General features: G+C 46.8%; 2 protein-coding genes across 2 annotated transcripts in view; one reads left to right on the forward strand and one right to left on the reverse strand.

The window, feature by feature from the left end:
- Positions 1-18,592, reverse strand: part of rdh12 (retinol dehydrogenase 12) — a 64,956-nt gene extending 46,364 nt beyond the window's left edge. Inside the window, exon 1 of the mRNA XM_070878974.1 lies at positions 18,480-18,592. Within this exon, the coding sequence (XP_070735075.1) occupies positions 18,480-18,556 (77 nt within the window). The 5' untranslated portion in view covers positions 18,557-18,592. The remainder of the gene's footprint in view (positions 1-18,479) is intronic.
- An 89-nt stretch (positions 18,593-18,681) lies between these two features.
- Positions 18,682-19,036, forward strand: part of vti1b (vesicle transport through interaction with t-SNAREs 1B) — a 42,025-nt gene continuing 41,670 nt past the window's right edge. Inside the window, exon 1 of the mRNA XM_070878977.1 lies at positions 18,682-19,005. Within this exon, the coding sequence (XP_070735078.1) occupies positions 18,909-19,005 (97 nt within the window). The 5' untranslated portion in view covers positions 18,682-18,908. The remainder of the gene's footprint in view (positions 19,006-19,036) is intronic.

The raw sequence follows: 19,036 nt of genomic DNA on the forward strand, positions 1-19,036 counted from the left end.
TCCATAGCGTTTCATGTCGGCACTCCGCTCCCCGGCGATACGTGGAAGTGCCGCTGCAAAGAGGCAACCGAGAATCCTGCCGACCGGGTTTTCGCCACCGAGGGTCAAATCGCGGCGAAAACCTGGTCGCAAAGTTGGTGAAAATCTAGGCCTTAGAGCTTAAAATGAAGCACAAAAATGAAGCTTATGATGAATGTCGGGTTCATAATTCAGGAGAGAACCAAGCTGAATACAAAAAGTACAGGCGAGAACTGAAAAAGGAAAGAAACGGGGCAACGTGTGTGAGAATAGATTAGTGGACAACATAAAAGGGATCTCAAAACTCTTTTAGACACACATAAATAGTGAAAGAGTAATGAAAGGAAGGGTGGGGACGATTAGGGACCAAACAAGGAGATCTCCTTATAGAGGCAGAGGGCATGGCTGAGATACTAAATACTTTGCATCTGACTTCAAGAAAAGGATGTTGCCAATGTTACAGTAAAGAAATTGGACAGCATAAAAATTGATAAAGAGGTACTTAAAAGGTTGGCAGCACTCAAAGTAAAAAAGTCACCCGGTCTCGATGGAATGCATCCTAGGTTGCTCAGGGAAGCAAAGGTGGGAATTGCGGAGATTCTGGCCGCAATCTTCCTTCGACATTGGAGTAGTGCCAAAGGACTGGAGGATTGCAAATGTTACACCCCTGATCAAAAAAGGGAAGAGGGATAAACCCGGCATCTACAGGCCAGTCAGCCTAACGTTGGTGTGGGGAAAGTTTTAGCGACATTAATCTGGGTCAAAATTAATTGTCCTGTAGAAAAATATGGGTGAATAAATTAAAGCCAATATGAATTTATTGAAGGCAAATCGTGTTTGACTAACTTGAGTGAGTTATTTGAAAAAGTAATGGAGAGGGTTGATGAGGGTAGGGTGTTTGATATTGTGTATATGGACTTTCAAAAGGCTTTTGAAAAAGTACCACATAATGGGCCCAAGTTTCCACAAGAAAAAAAACGGGCACCCCTCCGAGCTGGGCGCCCGTTTTTCGCGCCTAAAACGGCGCCTAAAAAAATCCTCGGGATTCTCCACCGACTTACAGGTCCTGTGGCACTCGGCGCAGCCAGCACGAGCTGTAGGGGGGGCGGAGCCAGGTCCCGGCGCTGAAAACAGTGCCGGGACCTCTGCACATGCGCGCTACAGTCGGCACGCAAGTACAGTAGCTCCAGGCGCCGAACTGTGTGGGAGGGGCAAGAAGCACGCAGCCCCTAGCCCTGGCCCAATGGCCTCACTGGGGCTGCGTGAATGAGGCTCCTCCCACGGCCAGCTCCTGCTCTCCCCACCCCACCCCCGCCGACCAGACCCGACCCGACACACGCTCACCCCCCCCCCCCCCGCCCCGACCCGAGGCCCGCTCCCCCCCCCGACCCGAGACCCGCTCCCCCCCCCCCCGACCCGAGGCCCGCTCCCCCCTCCCGACCCGATACCCGCTCCCCCCCCCCCGCCCCGACCCGAGGCCCGCTCCCCCCCCGACCCGAGACCCACTCCCCCCCGACCCGACACCCGCTCAGCCCCCCACCCCCGCCCCGACCCGAGGCCCGCTCCCCCCCCCCGACCCGAGACCCGCTCCCCCCCCCCCGACCCGAGGCCCGCTCCCCCCCGCCCCCCGCCCCGACCCGAGGCCCGCCCCCCCCCCCGACCCGACACCCGCCCCCCCCCGACCCGACACCCGCTCCCTCCCCCCCCCCGACCCGACACCCGCTCCCTCCCTCCCCCCCCCGATACCCGCTCCTGTTCCCCGACCCACCCCCCTCTCTTCCCCCACCCCCCCTCTCCCCTCTCCCCCCACCCCCCCCTCTTCCCCGACCCCCCCTCCCCTCCCTCTCCCCCCCTCCCCCTCCTCTCTCTCTCCCCCCCCTCTCCCTCTCCCTCTCCCTCTCCCTCAGCGGCACGAACAGCTGCAGAATTCTCCCTGGCTGAAGCACTTTCACACAGGTAGGAAGATGGTTTATTTAATCTTTTCTTGGCTTATAAATGTTTATTCAGGTTGGATTTATTTGTATAATATTTGTAGAAGTATAAATAAGAATTTATTGTCGAATTTAATGAGTTCCCTTCCCCTCCCCTCCCCCCCACCTCGTTCTGGACGCCTAATTTGTAACCTGCGCCTGATTTTTTAATGTGTAGAACAGGTTTTTTCAGTTCTACAAAAATCTTCACTGGCGCCATTCTACTTTAGTTTGGAGTACATTTTCACTGTGGAAACTTTCAAATCAGGCGTCAGTGGCCGGACGCGCCCCCTTTTGAAGAAAAAATTCTGTTCTAAACTAGAACTGTTCTACCTGACTAGAACTGCAGAAAAAAAAATGTGGAGAATTGCGATTTCTAAAATAGTCCGTTCTCCACCAGTTGCTCCTAAAAATCAGGCGCGAATCATGTGGAAACTCGGGCCCAATGACTGGTTAGCAAAATTGAAACCCTTGAGATTAAAGGGGCAGCAGCTTTATGGATACAAAATTAGCTAAGAGGCAGAAAGCAGAGAGAAAATGCTGGAAATAATCAACAGGTTAGGCAGCATCTGTGGAGAGAGAGAAACAAAGGGTCATCGGCCTGAAATGCTAACTCTCTTTCTCTCTCTGTCCACAGATGCTGCTTGACCTGCTGAGTATTTCCAGCATGCACAGTATTTTGCTTTTGTAGTAGTGGTGAACAGTTGTTTTTCAGACTGGAGAGAAGTGTGCATTGGAGTCCTCCAGGGGTCGGTGTTGAGACCACTGTTCTTTTTGATGTGGAGTTATTCTAAACATAACACAAAAGACTGAGTACTGTAAGCTTAAACTGATGTGACCTTAGTCTCTTTAATAAAACTCCAGAGTGCTATGTTGTAGACCCACAAACGGTGAGGGGAATCGCCCTGCGCTTGATCGCTTTATCGTCCGCTCGTTGGCCACGAAGTACTGGTCGAGACGTTCAACGAAGGCTTCCCAATCATCACTCTCTACAAATTGCTAAGAATACCAATGCAGCCATAACTGCGTGAAAGTTCATGATCTGTTACTCGTCGCCAATTGTTATGTTTAGAATAACTCCACAAGACTGAGTACTGTAAGCTTAAACTAATGTGACCTTAATCTCTTTAATAAAACTCCAGAGTGCCAATGCAGCATGGCAGACAACCTTTTATACTTGCATGCATGAGGTGTGCAAGTGACCCTTGGGCCTCCAACAGGTGCGCCCTTTGGTGACAAGTCTTACACAGTTATAATGTTTACATACATAACAATATGTATTAATGACCTGGACTCAGGGCCGGAGCAAGGGTAATTGGCGCCCTAGGCAAACTGTTCACCTGGCACCCCGCCAATCCCCTCCACCTGAACTCAGGTTATCAGAGATAAACTGGTCCTTGTCGATGGCTTTCGCGGAGGCGGACGGGCAAAGCAAGCTGCTCGATCGCCGGGACCAGGATCCCTGCAACCTAACTCTGCGCAAGGCCCAACCAACCCAAGTGGTCCCAGTGCGCAGGGCCATCAAAACAGCCATTCTAGGTGGGGGGGGCAAATACTTTTCACCGAGCAATCTGTTCACAAAGGATGTGATCAGGTGCCCAAAAGCAGTGGAGGCTGCGTCAAAGCCTGCTGGTGACAGTGGAGAGACGCTGACGGGGGATGGGCCGAGTGGGCTTGGCGGATCACTGATGGATCAGGGTGGGATGCCCATTTAATTGGGCTGGATGTGATTGCTGGAGCACGTTGCCTCCCCCCGGGTTCCCTTTCCTCTCTAACCACACCCAGTGGGGTCACAGCCACCGCCACATCAGGGTGTCTGTGTCTGTTTATTGATTTATTTTAAGGGCAGGTATTTTCTGTTGGCTTTTTATAAAGGCAGAGCCTCTGCTAGATGACTGGCTGAGCTCATCTCCATATTTGTACTATAATGCACGAAAGGTAGGAATTAAATAATCTGCTAAAGGTGGATTAAGTCGGGTGAATCCGAAGGAGAGGGGGGCGGGGACAAGCCGAGTGAAAGACAATCAACAGGAACTTTCTTACAGAAATGTCAAATCGTATTGTGCAGAAACTTCTACATCCACCCCTTCCCCCCACTCAACATAAACCCTCATTCCCAATCTCACAAGGGCACCTCGGTTAGGTACCTTTTTGGCCAAATTAGTCAGGGTAGCTTGATATCTGATATTTTAATAATGGATCACAATAAGTATGTTTTCTTTCCATTTTATGTTTGTGTATATGTTTTAATGTGCACTCACTGTTGTATCCCTTTTAATGGTTTGCTTTTGAGTTTCAGGCTATACGTGTTTTCCTCAAATGTTCCTCTATAAAAGCATAGACAACTCGTACAGCGGCTCGTTACACTGAGCACCCTTATTACTAGGCACAAGGTGTCCCTTTCCTCACAAGAATGGCGCTATTAAACAGTTTGGAATTCAAGTACATGAGTACCGACGTGATGCACCGCAGCTTCACCAATCTATCACATGATTCCTCCAAACGTGATTTTTTATTCCCTATCATGTTATTCCGACTGAAAGACAAATACAAAATGGTACAGGAGTGAAACAGAGCCCCAGAAATGACGCGATATCAACGATTACTCTTTAACTAGAGTAACTGCAGGGAATGGAAACAACCCAGCTTTGGATCGCGGATAAACACCTGCCCGAATAACCCAGTAAAGTTAGCGCTCAGACACCATATAGAAGAACTCAGCAAGCAAAACAACAGAATCACCTTGGGGTGGCTGGAGACATTCAGGAATGGTCCCCAAGATACTGTACATAATTACCCATAATCTGACTTCAGAAACCATCAACCCATTGCTCCTGTTTCAATGAATTCATTGTCCCGAGTTGCTTGCTCCATTTAAATGCACAGGGAAGGAATTGTAGTCAACTTAACCTAAAACAACAAATATTTGAAAAGTGCGATAGATTTTTTGTGAGAAAAAAAATCTCCTTAAGATCCTGTTACATAATGGATAATTCAATCAAGTTTTGGAAGTTATCCATGTTATCTGCCATGCATAGAAATCCGGATTCAAGTGTAATCTTGGTTCAAGCGTAACATTCTTAGCCAATTTAATGATGCCCTTATCAGGATTAATCAGTGGTGTATCTCGAGAATTTGGTGTAAATTGGGATCTGTTTTTGATTTTGATTGTTTCTATGACTCCTTTAAATGTACATAGAAAATAGGTGCAGGAATAGGTCATTCGGCCCTTCGAGCCTGCACCGCCATTAAATATGATCATGGCTGATCATTCCCTCAGTACCCCTTTCCTGCTTTCTCTCCATACCCCTTGATCCCCTTAGCCGTAATAGCCATATCTAACTCCCTCTTGAATATATCCAGTGAACTGGCATCAACAACTCTCTGCGGCAGGGAATTCCACACGTCAACAACTCTCTGAGTGAAGAAATTTCTCCTCATCTCAGTCCTAAATGGCCGACCCCTTATCCTAAGACTATGTCCCCTGCTTCTGGACTTCCCCAACATCGGGAACATTCTTCCCGCATCTAACCTGTCCAGTCCCGTCAGAATCTTATACGTTTCTATGAGATCACCTCTCATCCTTCCAAACTCCAGTGAATAAAGGCCCAGTTGATCCAGTCTCTCCTCATATGAAAGTCCAGCCATCCCTGGAATCAGTCTGGTGAACCTTCGCTGCAATCCCTCAATAGCAAGAACGTCCTTCCTCAGATTAGGAGACCAAAACTGTGCACAATATTCCGGGTGAGGCCTCACTAAGGCCCTGTACAACTGCAGTAAGACCTCCCTGCTCCTATACTCAAATCCCCTAGCTATGAAGGCCAACATACCATTTGCCTTCTTCACCGCCTGCTGTACCTGCATGCCCACTTTCAGTGACTGATGAACCATGACACCCAGGTCTCGTTGCACCTCCCGTTTTCCTAATCTGCCGCCATCCAGATAATATTCTGCCTTCGTCTTTTTGCCCCCAAAATGGATAACTCAATTCCTCATCTAAATCATTAATATATATTGTAAAGAGCTAGCGTCCCAGCACTGAGCCCTGCGGCACTCCACTAGTCACTTCCTGCCATTCTGAAAAGGACCAGTTTATCCTGACTCTCTGCTTCCTGTCTGCCAACCAGTTCTCTATCCACATCAGTACATTACCCCTAATATCATGCGCTTTGATTTTGCACACCAATCTCTTGTGCAGGACCTTGTCAAAAGCCTTTTGAAAGTCCAAATACACCACATCCACTGGTTCTCCCTTGTCCACTCTGCTAGTTTCATCCTCAAAAAATTCCAGAAGGTTCGTCAAGCATGATTTCCCATTCATAAATCCATGCTGACTTGGTCCGATCCTGTCACTGCTTGCCAAATGTGCTGCTATTTCATCCTTAATGATTGATTCCAACATTTTCCCCACTACTGATGTCAGGCTAACCGGTCTATAATTACCCGTTTTCTTTCTCCCTCCTTTTTTAAAAAGTGGTGTTATATTAGCTACCCTCCAGTCCATAGGAACTGATCCAGAGTCGATAGACTGTTGGTAAATGATCACCAATGCATCCACTATTTCTAGGGCCACTTCCTTAAGTACTCTGGGATGCAGACTATCAGGCCCCGGGAATTTATCGGCCTTCAATCCCATCAATTTCCCTAACACAATTTCCTGCCTAATAAGGATATCCTTCAGTTCCTCCTTCTCACTAGACCTACTGTCCCCTAGTACAATCGGAAGGTTATTTGTGTCTTCCTTTGTGAAAACAGAACCAAAGTATTTCTTCAATTGGTCTGCCATTTCTTTATTCCCCATTATAAATTCACCTGAATCCGACTGCAAGGGACCTACGTTTGTCTTCACTAATCTTTTTCTCTTCACATATTTATAGAAACTTTTGCAGTCAGTTTTTATGTTCCCTGCAAGCTTCCTCTCGTACTCTATTTTCCCCCTCTTAATCAAACCCTTAGTCTCCCTCTGTTGAATTCTAAATTTCTCCCAGACCTCAGGTTTGTTGCTTTTTCTAGCCAAATTATATGCCTCTTCCTTGGCTTTAACACTATCCTTAATTTCCCTTGTTAGCCATGGTTGAGCCATCTTCCCCGTTTTATTTTTACTCCAGACAGGGATGTACAATTGCTGAAGTTCATCCATGTGATTTTTAAATGTTTGCCATTGCTTATCCACCATCAACCCTTTAAGTATCCTTTGCCAGTCTATTCTAGCCAATTCACGCCTCATGCCGTCGAAGTTACCTTTCCTTAAGTTCAGGACCCTAGTTTCCGAATTAACTGTGTCACTCTCCCTCTTAATAAAGAATTCTATCATATTATGGTCACTCTTCCCCAAGGGGCCTCGCACAACAAGATTGCTAACTAGTCCCTTCTGATTACACATCACCCAGTCTAGGATGGCCTGCTCTCTAGTTGGTTCCTCGACATATTCGCCTAAAAAACCATCCCTAATACACTCCAGGCAATCCTCCTCCACCATATTGCTACTAGTTGGTTAGCCCAATCAATATGTAGATTAAAGTCGCCCATGATAACTGCTGTACCCTTATTGCACACATTCCTTATTTCTTGTTTGATTTTGTCCCCAACCTCACTACTACTGTTTGGTGGTCTGTACACAACTCCCACTAGCGTTTTCTGCCCTTTCGTATTCCGTAGCTCCACCCATACCGAATCCACATCATCCAAGCTAATGTCCCTCCTTACTATTGCATTAATTTCCTCTTTAACCAGCAACGCCACCCCACCTCCTTTTCCTTTCTGTCTATCCTTCCTAAATGCTGAATACCCTTGGATGTTGAGTTCCCAGCCTTGGTCACCCTGGAGCCATGTCTCTGTGATGCCAATGACATCATACCCGTTAACTGCTATCTGTGCAGTTAATTCGTCCACCTTATCCCGAATACTCCTCGCATTGAGGCACAGAGCCTTCAGGCTTGTCTTTCTAACACACTTTGCCCCTTTAGAATTTTGGTGTAATGTGGCCCTTTTTGTTTTTTGCCTTGGGTTTCTCTATCCTCCACTTTTACTATTTTCCTTTCGGTCTTTTGCTTCTGACTCCATTTTATTTCCCTCTGTCTCCCTGCATAGGTTCCCATCATGATTCACGCATGATCAAAGCATGGTCCTAAAATGGTGTTGGTTATGTGGGACCGCCATTATGAAAAGTTAATTGGTCTAATAATAAAAATCAATAACAATATCATATGAGAAGAAGCCACGTTGTTTTTTGTTGTTGTTTCTGAACTGCCAGTGGTCCTGAAAGGCAGCAGCAGGCACCAACTCCAGGGCAGAGTTTTCCTTCTGTGCGTCATCAGCAGGAGAAGAAACTGACATCGTGGGTGAGTTACGTGGAAAGCAAGAGACACAGAAGGACGGACGTGAGATAGTCTGCCTGAGTCACCCTTTCTCTGCTGAGTCAGTGGCTGCACAATCTCGTTAGCCCGTGAAACTTCAGCCAGGCTTAAACAGCTTCTCCGGGGCTAGAACCATTTAGGACGCGCACTGTAGTCTCCACTGACCAAGACATTCAATTAAAATTAACTCTCTCATTAATACGGCCAACCATTCAAAGCTCAACGCTCTGTATTGTTATTTTAAAAGTGTAACTTGTGTTGGAACATAAGAAATAGCAGGAGTAGGCCATACGGCCCCTCGAGCCTGCTCCGCCATTTAATACGATCATGGCTGATCCGATCATGGACTCAGATCCACTTCCCTGTCTGCTCTCCATAACCCCTTATTCCCTTATCGTTTAACAAACTGTCTATCTCTGTCTTAAATTTATTCAATGTCCCAGCTTCCACAGCTCTCTGAGGCAGCAAATTCCATAGATCCACAACCCTCCAAGAGAAGAAATTTCTCCTCATCGCTGTTTTAAATGGGCGGCCCCTTATTCTAAGATCATACTCTCTAATTCTAGTCTCCTCCACCAGTGGAAACATCCTCTCTGCATCCACTTTGTCAAGCCCACTCATAATCTTATACGTTTCGATAAGATCACCTCTCACTCTTCTGAATTCCAATGAGTAGAGGCCCAACTTACTCAACCTTTCCTCATAAGTCAACCCCCTCATCTCCGGAATCAACCTTGTGAACCTTCTCTGAACTGCCTCCAAAGCAAGTACATCCTTTCGTAAATATGGAAACCAAAACTGTGCGCAGTATTCCAGGTGTGGCCTCACCAATACCCTGTATAGCTGTAGCAAGACTTCCCTGCTTTTATACTCCACCCTTTTGCAATAAAGGTCAAGATTCTATTGGCCTTCCTTATCACTTGCTGTACCTGCATACTAATCTTTTGTGTTTCATGCACAAGTACCCCCAGGTCCCGCTGTACTGCAGCACTTTGCAATCTTTCTCCATTTAAATAATAACCTGCTCTTTGATTTTTTTTCTGCCAAAGTGCAAACCTCACACTTTCCAACATTACACTCAATCTGCCAAATTTTTGCCACTCACTTAGCCTGTCTGCGTTCTTTTGCAGATTTTTTGTGTCTTCCTCACACATTGCTTTTCCTACCATTTTTGTATCGTCAGCAAACTTGGCTACGTTACACTCGGTCCTTTCTTCCGTCGTTAATATAGATTGTAGAGTTGGGGTCCCAGCACTGATCCCTATGGCACCCCACTGGTTACTGATTGCCAACATGAGAATGAACCATTTATCCCAACTCTCTGTTTTCTGTTCATTATCCATGCTAATATATTGCACCTACCCCTGTGAATTTTTATCTTGTGCAGTAACTTTTATGTGGCACCTTATCAAATGCCTTCTGGAAGTCCAAATACACCACATCCACTGGTTCCCCTTTATCCACCCTGTTCCTTACATCCTCAAAGAATTCCAGCAAATTTGTCAAACATGACTTCCCCTTCATAAATCCATGCTCACTCTGCCTGACCGAGTTTTGCTTCTCCAAATGTCCTGCTATTGCTTCTTTAATAATGGACTCCAATTCTTCCCAACCACAGATGTTAGGCTAACTGGTCTGTAGTTTCCTGCTTTTTGTCTGCCTCCTTTTTTTAAATAGGGGCGTTACATTTGCAGTTTTCCAATCTGCTGAGACTTCCCCAGAATCCAGGGAATTTTGGTAAATTACAACCAATGCATCCACTATCCCTGTCCTACTTCTCTTTAGAATCTAAGATGCAAGCCATCAGGTCCAGGGGATTTATCCACTTTTAGTCCCATTATCTTACTGAGTACCACCTCCTTAGTGATTGTGATTGTGTTAAGTTCCTCCCTCCTTATAGCCCCTTGACTATCCACTGTTGGAATATTGTTAATGTCCTCTACCGTAAAGACTGATACGAAATATTTGTTCAGAGTTTCTGCCATCTCCATGTTCCCCATTAATAATTCCCCTGTCTCGTCCTCCAAGGGACCAACATTTACTCTAGCCACTCTTTTCCTTTTTATATACCTATAGAAACTCTTGCCATCGGTTTTTATATTTCGTGCTAGTTTACTTTCATAGTATGGGCCCAAGTTTTGACTCGAGTTGCTCCTAGTATTTTGGAGCAACTAGTTTAGTATGGAGTATCTTAGAAATCTCAATTCTCGGCATTTAGTTTGCTCCAGTTTAAGCGAGTTGCTATAGTTTCATTTTAGTGCAGTTTTTTTTCCAAAAGGGGTCGTTACCAGCCACTTACGCCTGTTTTGCAAGTTTAGGCAGCGAAAAGTTACTCCAAACTAAGTTAGAACAGAGTATGTGTACACTTTTGTGCGCTCTGAAAATCCTTGCGGAGACTTTAGAAATCAGGCGCAGGTATCCAGAGATTGGCGGGGGGGGGGGCGGTGGGGAAAGGAAAGTTAGAGGATTTTCCAAAGCATTAAACACGTCACTTTAAAAAATAACTATCATCAATAATAAATGATAAATAAATCAATAAATAATAAATAAAAAATAAATCATTCAATAAATCAATAAATAAAAAATAAAAAGTTCCTACCTCACTTACCCTTTCGGGAGCACCGGGAGCCCGGCCAGGGCTAGGGACTGCGTGCTTTGGGTCCCTTCCACACAGCCAGCAGCACACGCACACAGAATCTGGGGGCCAGAAGTTACTGCGCACGCGCGCAGCTGCCGGCACTCTTTTTGGCCCAGGGCTGTAGCTCCGCCCCCAGCTGCTTGTGCTGCACTGCGTTGACTGTGAAACAGGCCTGCTGCACTCAGAGAATCGCGAGGTAAGTTTTAGACGCTTTTTTAATTCTAAAAAATAGGCGGACCTCTCGGAGTGCGCCGTTCTGGGAGGACATCCGAAACTTGGGCCCTTAGTCTATCCTACCTTTCTTAATCCTCTTTTTAGTCATTCTTTATTGGCTTTTAAAAGCTTCCCAATCTTCTGTCCTCTGGAAGCAACCGTTTAGTTTCACACGAATTGTTCCCGAGTTTGTTCGACGCAACAACCCGTGACTTATAAAGTAAACTGTTCCGCAAGATCTGATCCACGTCGTTTTTTGGCGCCCACCAAATTTTGGGCCCTGGGCGAATGGTTGCGCTGGCCCTGCATGCACTGCGGCATAATTTTAAATTTTGCAGATTTAAACCTTGTAGTAAACAGTGAGGAGGCTAGTAACAGATATCAGGAGGACATAGACAGTGAAATGGGCAGGCACAATTTAATGCAGAGAGGTGTAAAGTGATTCATTTTGGTAGGAAGAATGAGGCGAGGCAATATAAACTAAGTAGGTACAATTTTAAAGGGGGTTCAGGTACAGAGACCTCTACACAAGTCTTTGAAGGTGCCAAGACAAGTTGAGAAAGGTGTTAAAAAGGCATACGGGCTCCCTGGTTTCATAGAGGCAAAGAGCATAAAAGCAAGGAAGTTATGCCAAATATTTATAAAACACTGGTTAAACCCCAGCTGGAGTATTGTGTTAAATTATTACGCAGCAAATTGTTGTGATCTGGAATGCACTGCCTGAAAGTGTGGTGGAAGCAGATTCAACAATAACTTTCAAAACAGAGTTGGACAAATACATGAAGGGAAAAGATTTACTAGGCTATGGGGAAAGAACAGGGGAGTGGAACTAATTGGATAGCACTTTCAAAGAGCCGGCACAGGCACAATGGGTTGAAAGGCCTCCTTCTGTGATTTGATGAATCAACATCTTCAGCAGAAAATCAGAGAAATACAAGAAGCTTTTTGGCCAAATCAGCTTGGCCTACAGATGAGAAGGTTGTAGGTTCAAGCCCCAATAAAGACTTGCATTTAACATCGTCAGAGGCAGTCCCTCGAAAACGAGGAAGACTTGCTTCCACTCAGTGAGTTGTCAGGTGACGGTACAGTCCAATACGGGAATTATAGTCTCTGTCACAGGGGAAACAGAGAGGGGTTGAAGGAAAGGGTGGATGGGGAGTCTGGTTTGCCGCACGTTCCTTCCGCTGTCTGCGCTTGGTTTCTGTCTGTTCTCGGCGACAAGACTCGAGGAGCTCAGCGGCCTCCCGGATGCTCTTCCTTCACTTAAGATGGTCTTGGGCCAGGGATTCCCAGATGCCGGTGGGGATGTTGCACTTTATCAAGAAGGCTTTGAGGGTGTTCTTGAAACGTTTCCTTTGCCCACCTGGGCTCGCTTGCCATGTAGGAATTGCAAGTAGAGCGCTTGCTTTGGGAGTCTCGCGTTGGGCATGCGGATGATGTGGCCCGCCCAACAGAGCTGGCCGAGTGTGGTCAGTGCTTCGATGCTGGGATGCATTTATATAGCACCTTTCACGACCACTGGAAGTCCCAAAGCGCTTTACAGCCAATAAAGTACTTTTGAAGTGTAGTCACTGTTGTAATATAGGAAACACAGCACCCAATTTGCACACAGCAAACTCCCACAAGCAGCAATGTGATAATGACCAGAGAATCTGTTTTGGTGATGTTCATTGGGGGTTAAATATATGCCATGACACCGGGGATAACTCCCCTGTTCTTCTTCGAAATAGTGCCATGGGATCTTTTACATCCACCTGAGAGAGCAGATGGGGCCTCGGTTGAACATCTCATTCAAAAGACAGCACCTCCGACAGTGCAGCACTCCTCCAGTACTGCACTGGAGTGTCAGCCTAGATTTTTGTGCTCAAGTCCCTGGAGTGAGACTTGAACCCACAACCTTCTGACTCAGAGGCAAGAGTGCTACCCACTAAGCCATGGCTGACACCCATGGCAGGCGTTAGAGCTCATAATTCAGGCTGAATCCTCTTGCTGTAGTGAGAGACTGCTTCATTGGATTAAACTGAGGCCTTCCTTTGGATTAAATTGAGGTCTTATTTGCCATTTCCTGTTGTTCAGGTAGATATTAAAGATACCAAAAAGAGCCGTAAATTGTCCGAGTATACTGGCTAATGTTCTTCTCTCAACCAAATAGAGTACCATCAAAAAGACAGCTGAGGGATCTCACTGTGCGCATAATAAAAGTTTACTTACACAACAGCTTCTGTTGCCAGCCACAGATGCTGTTGTCAATTGTAATGCCCTTGAAATCACTCTGCCCAAGATCAGCTAACTCAGCATTACAGATTACACCAACTGGGTGTGAGGGAGTGGAGGCTGGAGTTAGTTAGACAACAACTACTTACATTTATATGGAGCCTTTCATATAATAAAATGTCCCAAGGAGCTTCACAGGAGCATTATCAAATAAAGTTTGACACTGAGCCACATATTGGACAAGTGACCAAAACTGTGATCAAAGAGGAAGGTGTTAAGGGGCGTCTTAAAGGAGAGGTAGGAAGGCCGAGAAGTTTAGGGAGAGAATTCCAGAGCCTGGGGCTCAGGCAGCTAAAGACACCGCCATCAATGGTACAGCGATTAAAATCGGGGATGCACAAGAGGCCAGAATTGGAGGAGCAGAGAGATCTAGGAGGGTTGTAGAACTGGAGGAGGTTAGGGAGGGAAGAGGCCATAGAGAGATTGGAAAACAAGGATGAGAATTTTGAAATCAAGGCATTGCAGAACCAGGAGCCAATGTTGGTCAGCAAGCACAGGAGTGGACGGGACTTGGTGAGAGGCAAGAGTTTTGGATGAGTTCAAATTTATGGAGGGTGGAAGATGGGAGGCTGGCCAGGAGAGCACTGGAATATTCAAGTCTAGAGGTAACAAAGGCATGGATGAGGGCCAGCTGACTTCCAAAAAATAAAGTTACTAAATTCAAATTTATTTGAGAGATGAGAAGTCAGTCAGTCAACCTTCATCTCATCCTCTCTTCTACCTGTAGATTTTGGGACATAGGCTACCACAGCACAATTTACATGTTTTAAGAATGGTTAGTGCAGTAATACTGCTATATTTTGTACCAGGACTTTGTTTTAGAAAATAGAGTATCAGAATTACCAAGTTGCATATTAAAATGCACCATTAATAGTTTTTTCTAAAACAAAACCAAGATTGTAAATACTTCCCAACTGCTAATAGGAAGCTCAGCAAAGTTCCTTTCTGCTGTTAAGATCCCACTTGTCCTAGCAATCCTTCAATCAACATAACAAAAAGAGATTATCTGGTCATTATCACATTGCTGTTTGTGGGAGCTTGCTGTGCACAAATTGCCTGTCGCGTTTCCCACATTACAACAGTGACTACACTTCAAAAGTACTTCATTGCCTGTAAAGTGCTTTGAGGTCTGGTGGTCGTGAAAGGCGCTATATAAATGTAAATGAACAAATGTCTCATGATTCTCCGACTCACCCTATCCCGGAATCAGTGCGCCACGGTCATCAGTGCGTGCGCCACGGTCATCAGTGCGTACGCCCCAACACTCGATGCGACAGATGAGACCAAAGCGGGTTTTTACTCCAGCTTCTCAAAATCCCTGTCCTGCGTTCCTGCGGACGACAAACTGACCCTCCTCGGTGACTTCAACGCCAGGGTCGGCAAGGACACAGCACTCTGGGGAGGCATGATCGGCAGAGATGGGGGTAGGGAAAACCAACTCCAGCGGTACCCCTGCTCCTGACAAAATGTCTAGAACACGACCTTGTCATCACCAACACCTTGTTCCACCAGAGAGACAAGTACAAGGCATCATGGCAACACCCTCGCTCCAAACACTGGCACCTGCTCGACTATATCATCATCCGAGCCAGGGATCGCAAGGATGTGCGCATCACATGCGCCATGACAGGAGCTGACGACTGCTGGACGGACCACCGCCTAATCCGATCCATCATTGACATCAACATAGCCCCAAAGCGGCGACGGCAGCAGAATTAGTGTCGCAAAAAAGTCAATGCCGGGGCACTCAAAAGACCCAGCTGAGAGAGCCCTATACAGTCAGCGCCTCACTGCTAAACTAGCATGCCTTGATGACCCAGAGATGCAGAATGCCCACAGCGCTTGGTCTGCCCTCCAGGCCTCCATAACCAATGCATGCGAAAAGACACTTGGTCACTCAACCAGGAAACACCAGGACTGGTTTGATGAGAATGACCAGGAGATCCAGGAGCTAATAAATCGCAAACGGAGGACATTTCTGAGCCTTAAACAACAACCCAACTCGGGAGCAACAAAGCAGCATTACAGACGGCTTAAGGCTGAGGTCCAACAAAAAATTCGGGACCTAAAGATCAGATGGTGGATGGAGAAAGCACAGGAGATACAGCAGCTGATCGACAGCCATGATGTGCAAGGATTCTTCACCGCAGTCGAGGCCACCTATGGTCCAAACACTCAAGGCCCCCACCCCACTGCTGGCCAAGAACGGGGAAACTCTCATCAAGGACACCGAGGCAGTCAGGGCCCGCTGGAAGGAGCACTTGGAAGATTTCCTCAACCGAGACTCTGCCTTTGACTGGAGTGTCCTCAACTCCATCCCGCAGCATGCTACCTGCCACCACCTCAGTAAAACCCCAGCCTTGCATGAGATAGATAAAGCCATAAGACAGCTTAAGAACAACAAGGCTACGGGAGTGGATGGAATCCTTGCTGAGGCACTGAAGTATGACAGAGAGGTATACTTGGTGCAAATACATGACCTCATCTCTCTCATCTAGAGGGAGGAGAGCATGCCGGGAGATCGGAGATGTAGTAATCGTGACCATTTTTTAAAAAGGGGATAAGTCAGACTGTGGCAACTACAGAGGAATCTCCCTGCTATCAGCCACTGGGAAAGTCATCGCTAGAGTCCTCCTCAACCATCTTCTCCCTGTGGCTGAGGAGCTCCTCCCGGAGTCACAATGTGGATTAGGTCCCCTACGGGGCAAAACGGACATGATTTTTGCTCAAGCAAAATGCAGGGAGCAGCGTCAGCCCTTATACATGGCCGCCTTTGACCTTACAAAGGCCTTTGACACTGTCAACCGTGAGGGTCCATGGAGCGTCCTCCGTTTCGGCTGCCCCCAAAAGTTCATTACCATCCTCCGCCTGCTCCACGACAACATGCAGGCAGTGATCCTTACCAACAGATCCATCACAGACCCAATCCACGCCCGGACCGGGGTCAAACAGGGCTGCGACATCGCGCCAACCCTCTTCTCAATCTTCCTCGCTGCCATGCTCCACCTCACACTTAACAAGTTCCCCGCTGGAGTGGAGCTAAACCACAGAACCAGTGAGAACCTGTTCAACCTTTGTCATCTCCAGGCCAGATCCAAGACCACCCTAACCTCTGTCGTCGAGCTACAGTACGCGAATGACGCCTGCGTCTGCGCACATACAGAGGCCGAACTCCAAGTCATAGTCAACATATTCACTGAGGCATACGCAAGCACGGACCTTACACTAAACATCCGTAAGGCAAAGGTCCTCCACCAACCTGCCCCGCTGCACAGCACTGCCCCCTAGTCATCAAGATCCACGGTATGGCCCTGGACAACATGGACCATTTCCCATACCTCAGGAGTCTCTTATCAACAAGGGCAGACTCTGAGGACGAGACTCAACACCTCCTCCAGTGCGCCTTCGGCTGCCTGAGGAAAAGAGTGTTCGAAGACCAGACCCTCAAATCTGCCACCAAGCTCATGGTTTTACAGGGCTGTAGTAATACCTGCCCTCCTGTATGGCTCAGAGACATGGACCACGTACAGTAGACCCCTCAAGTCACTGGAGAAATACCAACAATGTATCCGCAAGATCCTGCAAATCCCCTGGGAGGACAGATGTACCAATGTTAGCGTCTTCAACCATGTCAACATCACCAGCATTGAAACACTGACCACACTCGATCAGCTCCGCTGGGCAGGCCACATTGTTCGCATGCCTGACATGAGACTCCCAAAGCAAGCGCTCTACTTGGAACTCCTTCATGGCAAACGAGCCAAAGGTGGGCAGAGGAAACTTTTCAAGGACACCCTCAAAGTCTCCTTAATTAAAGTGCAACATCCCCACCGACATCTGGGAGTCCCTGGCCAAAGACTGCCTTAAGTGGAGGAAGAGCATCCGGGAGGACGCTGAGCACCTCGAGTCTCATTGCCGAGAGCATGCAGAAATCAAGCGCAGGCAGCGGAAAGAGCGTGGGGCAAACCAGTCCTACCCACCCCTTCCCTCAACGACTGTCTGTCCCACCTGCGACAGGGACTGTGGTTCTCGTATTGGACTGTTCAGCCACCTAAGAACTCACTTTTGGAGTGGAAGCACGTCTTCCTCGATTCCGAGGGGCTGCCTATGATGATGATAAATGTAAGACTTTCTTTCACTTTGCTTATTGTTATCAGTTTTTCAAGATGAAAGTCCTTTATTACTAATTATTTCCAATAAAAACAGATCAAATATTCAATCAAGTCCCCAGCTGAAAGCAGCCAATTGGTATCATAAGGACAGCACTTGCATTATATAGCACCTTTCACGACCTCGGGACGATTCAAAGCTTCTCACAATAAAATACTTTTGATTTAATGGAGGAAATACGTCTGAAAATCAGCAGAAACCCTAAATAGCCAATCAAAAATAAAGGACAGCTGAAGTCCCGCCCTGCAAGCCATGATCTGATCAGTGGTACCAGTCTTCGTAATGTTGCACATTGCCCGAAGCATCTTTGCAATGCTCTCTGCTCACAAAAGAGCAATTGTTCCACTAGCAATATTTGGCGCTTTTTTAAAAAAATTGGATTTTATTTGGGCAGGGAGAGAAATTGTTTGTCGTTTTTACTTCATTGAGTCAAACTTTCACTCAATGCCCATTCAAAAAAAAATGCTCAAACGGCACTGCCATTTTTTACTTTAATATTCATTTATATTCAAAAATAGTCAACAATGACGAAAAAATATTCAAAGTACACGAATCTGTATTTTTTTAAAAACATTCAAAAATGACAACCGCTCTGTTTCTTATTCAAAGGCCAATCATGGACCAGTACAAAATTATTTTTGTATCAAATATTAATTTAATCCAGTGAAGGTAATCGAACTTCCAAAACCTTTGAACCCTGTGATCAATTATAGCACAGGTTGGAAAGGCATTATAACCAACATTCGTAAGTACAGAAATGTTTTGCAAAATTAAATACAATTTATATTCATCTTTGCACACCAGCAGTACTTATAATTGCTACATGGGAGAGATACGAACCTGATATATGGGGCAAATGCTGCCAACAGAAGAGCAGCGAATGCACAGAACACGATGATAGCGAACAAGGCTGACATCTTGCAGTCGGAACTGCATCTGATTGCAGCAGGAAGGCGGGCGGCCCCGAGCTGTCAATCACCCGCCGCCGCATTCCAACCCCGGGGACCGGAAGGAGCTAGGACTACAACTCCCAGCATGCCGCCGGCGGCCCCGCCTCGTGCCTGGTTGTTGCTAGGAGCTCGGATTAGCGGTTTATCGGGGAAACGGCCGACAGAAACTCTGATCGAAGTGCAATCGATTATGTCAAAAACGATCAGAGGTTTTTTAAAAAAAATAACTGGAGGTAGATGTGACTGCGGGAGGAGGGGCCGGCCGGAAGTGCCGCTGCTTTGATCAGTCTGATTGTTGTTGGTTAAAGCTCCCTGCGACATGTCTTCCGAAGAGTTTGAGAAGCTACACGAAGCGTACGGCGGCATTTATGAGGAGTTGAGGTGCCAGTGCGAGCGGGTTCCCAGCTGCCCAGGAGGTGAGTGAGTGCCTGACCTCTGCGGAGGGGT

This window comes from Pristiophorus japonicus, chromosome 4 (assembly GCF_044704955.1).
Source record: "Pristiophorus japonicus isolate sPriJap1 chromosome 4, sPriJap1.hap1, whole genome shotgun sequence".
NCBI lineage: Eukaryota > Metazoa > Chordata > Chondrichthyes > Pristiophoridae > Pristiophorus > Pristiophorus japonicus.